Source organism: Alligator sinensis, unplaced genomic scaffold (genome assembly GCF_000455745.1).
Source record: "Alligator sinensis unplaced genomic scaffold, ASM45574v1 scaffold659_1, whole genome shotgun sequence".
Taxonomy (NCBI): domain Eukaryota; kingdom Metazoa; phylum Chordata; order Crocodylia; family Alligatoridae; genus Alligator; species Alligator sinensis.
This window is the reverse complement of record NW_005842265.1, coordinates 556,765-565,128: the sequence shown is the minus strand read 5'-3', so window position 1 is coordinate 565,128 and position 8,364 is coordinate 556,765. Positions and strand designations below refer to the sequence as shown.

The window sequence follows — 8,364 nt, the reverse complement described above, 5'->3', positions numbered from 1 at the left end:
CCCTACAGCTCAAGGGCATTGGTCCTTTCAAAATGTTAGTGCTCCCTGAATTCTCTAAATCTGTGCCATAGGAGGGACATTCACAATGGAAGGTGCTTGTCTTTGTAACTTGCTGCTAGTACTGAGGAGTCCAAGCATGTGCATTTTGGCAGGCCACTGAAGTTTTGCTGTGATGATAACAGAAGCTGTATGTTGCTGGTGGGATAAGGTGAAAAACGAAAAGAGGGAAAATGACTAGATTTAGCCACCAGGAAAAGGTAAGAGCAGAGTCTATTGCAAGTCTGAGTCTTAATTTTCTCCTCAGTGCCCAAATGCTAAATTATTAGTTCCTCTGTAAATGCAACAGGTTGGTAGTGGGTGGTTAGCTGGATGGATGAAAGTCTGTAAAGGTGGAAAGTAATTGTTCTTAATTCTGGTGTATGGGTTGCTGTCACTTGTGATTCTTTTCTGACTCCTGTCCTCAGAGAAGAAGAACGAGGGAGAAGGGAAGAGAAGGCGTGTGAGCCGGGCTGTGTGTCCATTTTACTCCTATGAGCAAATGCAATTTCTTCGGGATGAAGTTCTAGTTGATGTGAAAGATATTGAGCAGCTGGTGACCTTGGGGAAGAAGACCAAAGCCTGCCCATATTATGGAAGTCGGTATGCCATTCCTGCTGCCCAGGTGAGAGATAAGGGCTGCTGTTGAGAAATAGCTCTAGTACTCTTGAAAATAAATTGCCTACCTGTGCTCTCTAATGCTCCATTCTTCAGGTTTCCTAGTAACTAAAGCAAGAGCTGGAAAGTGGAATGCTTTTTCTGCCTCAGCAAAACTAGGGCTGATTGAAAAACTGTAATTCCATTACATGAACTCTTGATATTTCCCCACATGTTTTTGTCTTGATTCAGGGTGAAAAATGAATACTAGTATATTGAGACTTCTTGTACCAAAAATTTAGATTTGGAAATGGCTGCGCATCTCTTGCTCCGCATTCAGGAACATTAAAATGCTTCATATCAATTGCAGATCAAAACATTCCCTTTCCAGTGTGTTGACTGAAATATTTTAAGTTTTTCACCATTAATCTTTCATGTCCACCTGAGTTGCCACAGTGCCTATAAGAGATGTAGTTCAAATACCTCATGCTGCTTTTCTCTGTTATGGGGCAGAGTCCCTGTTAGGACTGTGTCTTCCATGATGCTCCACATTACTGGGACTCCCAAGATGTGAGGTCAGAGAGAAGAAAAATTAGTGAATCATGGGAGATGTCTGAGGAATCCAGACCAAGTAGAAATGGGGTCATGAGATGCTGCTGTGGTTCAGAGAGGTTAATGTCAGAGTAACATAAAATGAAATGCTTTATTTCAAAGGTGCAAACTAGGAGCAAAGAGTGGCTACAGAACAAATATTTATGAGGGGTGGCTACAAAGCAAATGAAGCTTGGTAGAATACATGAACTATTTAGTGGAAGAGCAAGACCCTTCAAGAAGGATAAGGGTCGTTATTACCTGTGGAGTACTATGGAGATTAGCAGAGGTAGCAGGTGAATTGCAATAAGCCATAAAGCTGTTTGTTGTCTGTGTTTAGTCCATGTTTTTAGTATCCAGTAAGATTATGAATTCTTGTGTCCAGGCCCATCTTCTGAAGGTGTTTTGTAGATTTCTCATGAACAAAAGTATTGTGAGGTCAGATGGGAGTGATGGTTCTTTGAAAAGTGTCCTGCCAAGACTATTTGTGTATCTTTATCCTTTATATTCCTGTGATTGCACCAGAATGAACATAGACTTCATCTGGTTTCACCCACGTGTAACTTCCCTGAGGTTATTTGGTGCACTGAATGAGATATACCTTGTTCTGTGATAGATATATATAGGATCTATGGATTCTGATGATTTTGTGGTGGGGAGTGTTTATTGTAGCAGCAATGGAGATGTGTTGACAGGTTTTGCATTTATTGTTAAGGCAGGGTTGTGCCTCATTTTGGTGTTGTTCCAGGGGGGTTGCTTCTGATGAGCTAGGACCAGATTTGGGGGTTGTTTGAAGGTCAGGAGCCCTGGGAGGGTTGAGAATATTTCTCTCAAGGTGTGATTTTTTTTTTTAAAGTATAGGCTGTAATTGTTTGATACTCCTCCTTCTTAGGTTCCAGTGTGGGATGGTGTGTGACAGTTAGGGGTATGTATGGTCAGTGGGGGTTTTCCTTTTGTATTGTAGTAGGTTACTGCAGAGTATTTGAGTGGCCTATTCAAAGATACAATCCGTTTCCCTGTTGGAGTCTCCTAACTGGGTAGGGGCAGTTTTCAGTTTAGTGAGGTGGGTGTCATGAGTTTTAATCTTGGCAAATGCAATGATATCTGGGGTCTTACTATAAGTTACAGCTTTCTTGGCATGTCTGGGATGGTTGCTGCTTTTGTGGACATAAGTGTGTTGGTCTGTGGGTCTTGTATATAGTGGTTTGTAGGATACCATCCTGGATGCATGTCATAGTGTCTAAAAACATGATATTAGCATAGAAGTATTCCAGAGAGGATCTGAAGTGGTGCTGTAAATCCTCTGGGGCTGAATGCAGATTTTATACCTAAAGCCTGGGACATATAGTTGGAAGACAAAGGTGGTGCTACCAGCTCAGCCTTTTACTTGCTGTGTGATCTTGAAACAATTCCGTAAGAGCTCTCTACTTTTGTCTTTCCCACTTCTAATACAAGAATAGTGTTACCCACTCTTGCAAAGCTTTTTGAGATTTACGGTTGGAAAGAGCTTATAGGTGTTCGCAGGAATGAAGTAGAAGAATTAAGTTGCCTTGGGTTTTGCCTGCAGTTGGTGGTGTTACCCTATCAGATGCTCTTGCATGAGTCGACGCGAAATGCCTCTGGGATCAAACTGAAGGATCAGGTGGTGATTATTGACGAAGCCCACAATCTGATAGACACTATAACCTGCATCTACAGCGCTGAAGTCAGTGGCTCTCAGGTGAGTCAGTACCTGGAAGTTGGTGCTCTGTTACCTGCTGTTGAGTTGTGTAGACTGCCATTTGCAGCGGCACAAATAACTTAATTCCAGGTCTTTACTTTTGTTGTAGCTGTGCTGTGCCTATTCCCAGCTGCTGCAGTACATGGAACGATACAGGTGAGGATTTCTGAGGAGGCCAGCGCCATGAGAACAAGCAGAGGAGATGTCAGAGATGTTTTTGTTATTTGTGGGGTGGGGCCTTGACCTTGCTTTCCCTGTGTGGGAGGCTGTTTGCACTGACTTTCTCATAGACGAGGGTGCTACTTCACTATCTGTTCTTAGTAGCCTTGTAAGTCTCACTCCCCAGGCTGGTATATGTACAGTGATGGTGACTTCTTGGGGTTAGTGGCACTTCCTGATCCTCTTAAATTCATTTCCAGTATGTCTCTACTCACTAGTTTTGTAGCCGCATGAAGTTCCAAAAACTCTAGTTTTCATTTTCTCGCTTCCCTCCTGGGCTTTGACCCTTTATGTTCCAGCTGCCTTCATGACTGAAACAGTGAATTCTTATGAGTTCTAAAATAGCAGTTGTATGCAGTTTAACAGCAGTAGCCAAACTTTGCATCAGACTAGTCATACCTGAAGCAGTTGTTTATTTCATATATTGCTAATTATTCTGTATTTGCCTAGCACTTGACACGGTTGAGCTTTTAGGCATCACTGCAATATAGACAGATTACTTATAACTAGTGTGAGAGGAGATGATCAGTGCTAAAGCTGTTAAACCCTTGGGGGGTTGAAGTGAAAGCCCTGGAGTATTTCAGTGATTGACATCTGTGAATAGTGTGGTTAGGCAAGAACATCTAGGAGAAATTAGTCTTGGTTCCAGTTTCTCCATAATGAAGGAGTGCAGTTCTTATCAGCCTGGCTCCTTGTTTTTGGAATTTAGGAAACTGTGTTGACTGTAGTTGCTGTGGATGTCTCTGAGGTCTGACACCCATTAACTATTTCATAGGAAACGTCTGAAAGCAAAGAACTTGATGTACATTAAACAGATCCTGTATTTGCTGGAGAGGTTTGTGTCTGTGCTGGGAGGTAAGGAAGCTTCCATTCCTGTTAATGTCACTAGACTCTGAGCCAACTGATTCTTCTTAAATATAATTGCCCATTCTCTCTCCCTCTGGCCTTTGCTGTGGTGGCTTCTTATATCTTAACTCAGTCATCTGGTAATTTTTATCAACCTATTTCATAAGCTCTGGATGAATGTTAAATCTATGTAAACCTGGTTAGGTTGGCAGCAGTTTGTGCTGGATGTCAAAAAGAGAGTGGTCATGGTCCCTATAATTCCAGTTGCTTAGCTTTGACTTTAAATGGTAGGGGGAATTAATGGTGACTGGATGACAGGCAGTTACTACAGCCAAAGAGCCAAATAGAATAGCATTCCTGGACTAGTCGTCAGTGAGGCCCTTTTGCCTTGACAAACACTTGATGATAAAGTGTATTCCTTTTGAATATTGCCTTTCCTTCATTTGAGGCATACTCATTTTGTTGTATCTGTAGACCACCTGATTGCTTTTTTATTTCTCTCTATTTGTTCACTTGGTCTCAAATGTGCCTTCTGTAGAGAGCCCATCATTGTCATCATTGAGAAGATGCAATTCTCCACTTTCCATTCCCTTTTTCTTTCTTCTTGTGCTCTACTCCCTGCCCCCTTTTTATCCCTGTATTCCTCCTGTATTTCTCCTTCCCCTTGGTTAAATGTGTCCATCAGGAAATACAGTGTGTGCAGTTTCTTGATTTAGGCTACAAAGCTGTATAGCTTCAGTTGGGGATTAAATACTAGAAATAGTAAATAAAGTCAATGGCAGCAGCTAACCTAGTTTTGTCTGTCAGCCTACGGGAAGAACTGGTCCCCCTTTACCTGACTGTCCATACACATTGCAGCTCCCTATTGTTTTGTCTAGGCAGGTCACCAAATGCCTTTGCAAGAAAGGGCTTTGCAGTTACTGTCCCTTACCATTCATCATGCAAAAGCTGTGCTGGTATTTGTATGTACTTGCTTACCTGCCTCTTCCCTGTGCAGCAGTAATGCAGACAGTGTTTTACAGGGATGCAACAGAACACTTGTCCTTTTAATGTAGAATTATTCTATGGGGAAAGGACAATAAATTCTTGAGCAGTCTCAGTGCTGGCACTGCATTCTCTTTGAGCCCATTTATGTATGTTGCTTCAATTCAGACAACCCCATTGCTATTCATTTTACCTTGAATAGCTTTTATGTTTTGCAGGAAACGTGAATCAAAATCCAAACACTCAGAGCATTTCCCAGGCAGGTAAGAAGTGTATAGGAATGCTTTGTCTGCCTTGAGCAGACTAGGGACATGGGTTTGTGGGGTGAAACTCCGTGAGTCCTACAGGTAAAGATTTTCTTTTTCTTTCAGGGACAGAGCTAAAATCTATCAACGATTTTCTGTTTCAAAGTCAAATTGACAATATCAACCTCTTTAAGGTACTGTTTTGATTACCTTCTATGAGGGCAGATGGGCAAACAAATTACTCAATTGCACAGGAAGCTGGAAATAAAACATTTATCTCCTGACTTGGCCCATAATGTCAGCCTGTTTTCTTGGGGACACCTTTCCAGTTTGCTAGTCTGTCTTAGGAGATATTCTTTTATGTGGTATTTATGGATGGCAGAATGCTAAAGCTTGATTGGGGGAGCAGATCTCTAGTCGAAACAGCAGTACACGAGAGGAGCTGTCTGTGGGGAAGCAAGTTTGCATGTATGGGATTCCTGGGAGTGTTGAAGGGTGGGCTAATGAGTGATATTTTAAATATAAGGAATTCCCTATTCTGAAACCCAAAGCAGTTTAGATGCGAACGTGGAAAGGTACAGCTCACATAGATCATTGTCACCACACTGGATGCCCTCTCCCAGAAGTACTGTTGGAAGAGTGACTGGTAAAAATAGTAATGGGGTGAGGTTATGGTAGGTCAGCAGGGACATTGAGCCTAGGGCAGCCGGATGGGAAAGGAGGTGCTGAGTGGTCATTGCTTCTCCGTATTCCTCCAGGTTCAGCGTTACTGTGAGAAAAGCCTCATCAGCCGTAAGGTATTGTCCTCACTGCTCCTTAGTCAGCATGGCAGCTTGTGTAGTGGTGGGGCACTAATGTGGAAGAAGCAGAGCGTTGGGGCACATGGCTATAAGTCTTTTGCTTTACCCTCCAAGTGTGAATCCCCTGCAGGTATTCCTGTGTGCAGGTTGTGCGGTTTTCATGGTGCAATGAAGTTAGCACAGTGCCAGTATTGCACTGCCTCTTGCTCTGACAACCATGTCACCCTCAGTGGCTGGTCAGTGTGGGAGGGGGAAGAACTACCAGCTTCTTTGTAGTTTTGATTCCAGGGTGGGAAGGAGTGTGGGAGAAGAACTGGGAAGCACCAAGGCCTGCCATGTTGTCTGACTTGTGATAGTTAGAATCTAAATGTGAAATGCTGCTTGTGTGTGTGTGGTGTGTCCTGGGTCTTTCTCCTTCGAGCCTCTTACCTTTCTCATTTTGTTTTGTTAGCTTTTTGGGTTTGTGGAGAGATATGGAGCCCCTAGTGCTGTAAAGACCAACAAGTTGAACCAGAAGACAACTGGGCTGCAGAACTTCCTTCTAACCCTGCAGCAGGAACCTGAGAAAAAAGGTGAATTCAGATACTGTGCTCTCAGGGGGAGGGAAGGAAACGTGGCTGCAGAACCAGCCCCTAGCTGGGATAAGGGAGAAATTGAGACATGTCTGTGGGAGGGGAAGACTTGTGGCAGAAGCTATGTTAGGGTAGCTCTGCTCTACTTGAGCCTGAGCTCTTGTCTCCTTCCAGTATCTGAGCTAGCTCAGTAATCTTTACATAGCACTACAGTCTGCAGGGAAAATATGCCCCTAGTAAAGTCAGTGAAGTAAGAGAGGAGTATGAAGTGAGACTGGTAAAACATGAGCTTTTTTCTTTACTGGTTCTTTTTGCTGCAGAATGGGTTTGGCCTTTCATAGGTAAATGATATCTGAACTAACATGTATACTATAGCTCTGACTCCTCTGGGAATGGAGATAAAGCTTTGATTGGCTAGCTCCTCCCTCTGCCTCTGTTGACCAGTAGGTGCTCCACCACATCCTTCTGCAGATCCTGAGACTGATCAGCTCAAGATGGCCTCTCCTCTGATGCATATTGAGGGATTTCTCTCTGCTCTCACCAATGCAAACCAAGATGGGAGAGTCATCCTCAACAGGCAAGGTACTGGAATGAAGGGTAATGCTTGATGGAGAAGAGTTAAGGGCAACATCAGGGTAAAACCACCAGATCTCACCTAGGTTCTGTATTGATGGTGACTTAGAAATCCAAGTATAATTAGATAGTAGATTTCAGGACAGGGGCTGTCTGTTACTCTTCAGAAGGTGTCCTCAACTTGTTTTGGACCTGGCAACAAGATAAGAGTTGGGTGAATCACGCAGCAAGAGTGGCATATCTTCAGGAGAAACTTTGGCAGATTGACCTACTTGGTGCTGCAGCTGGGAATTGAAAGGATTTAGATGAGTTAGCAGCATTCTGCCCCCGCTCTGGATATGGGATTTTCTCTTACCAGAGGAGCTGGGCTAATAGATGTACCACTATGTAGTGATTAGGCAGGGGAAGGCCTCTGTCTTTGAGGACAGTTTGCAGAAAAATGGAATACACCTTGCTTTTGGACTCAAGGGGGCATGAGGCTAAAAACCAGGGGGGTTCTCTACTTCTGGGTCTGTGGAGTGATGGGGTTGTGAGGCCTGAAGGTGTCTTTTTTTTTTTTTTAGGACTCTAGACCAGTAGGAGCCAACCTTTTTGTCATGTGCGCCACAAATTTTAGCCACGCACCCTTCCCTTGTGTCACTGATTCCTTTCCTCTGCCTGGCCTACCACTCTTCTCTACTCCCTGCCCTGTGCTCCCTGTTCAGTTTTCTGCTCTGCTTTCTGCTCTTTGCCCTGTGCTCTATGCCTGATTAGCTGCTCTGCTTTCTGCTTCCTGCCCTATCTGCTGTTGTGCTGTCTGTCCCCTTCTCAATCTGCTGTGTGCCACATGCAGGCTGCCTGTGCCACTTGTGTCATGTGTGTGCTGCAGGTTGGCCACCCCTGCGTCAGTGAGGTTGGGAGAAAGGAGGCAATCTCCAACCTATTGCTGTCAATTTTTTAAGCTCTATGTGGTATTCTAAGACTTAATAATAGTTAATTGTTTTACTGGGCTGGGGATTTGTTAGGGTGGGGAGAGGGCAAATATCTTACTTATCCACAAGTGTGTCTGCATTCGAATCAGGCATTTCCGGTTGGTTGCAGCCAGTTCTTATCTATGCATCTGTCTCCTTACTCAGGCACTATAAGTCAGAGCAGCCTCAAATTTCTCTTGCTGAACCCTGCTGTACATTTTGCTGAAGTGG

The 8,364-nt window shown here is 43.7% G+C and overlaps 1 protein-coding gene across 1 annotated transcript in view; it reads left to right on the top strand.

The window, feature by feature from the left end:
* Positions 1-8,364, top strand: part of DDX11 (DEAD/H-box helicase 11) — a 32,956-nt gene that overhangs the window by 13,119 nt on the left and 11,473 nt on the right. Inside the window, 10 exon segments of the mRNA XM_025209054.1 lie at positions 465-661; positions 2,792-2,944; positions 3,054-3,100; positions 3,939-4,018; positions 5,212-5,256; positions 5,365-5,432; positions 5,997-6,035; positions 6,490-6,610; positions 7,055-7,192; positions 8,299-8,364. The exon segment at positions 8,299-8,364 is cut by the window's right edge and continues 17 nt beyond it. Of these exon segments, the coding sequence (XP_025064839.1) occupies positions 465-661; positions 2,792-2,944; positions 3,054-3,100; positions 3,939-4,018; positions 5,212-5,256; positions 5,365-5,432; positions 5,997-6,035; positions 6,490-6,610; positions 7,055-7,192; positions 8,299-8,364 (954 nt within the window).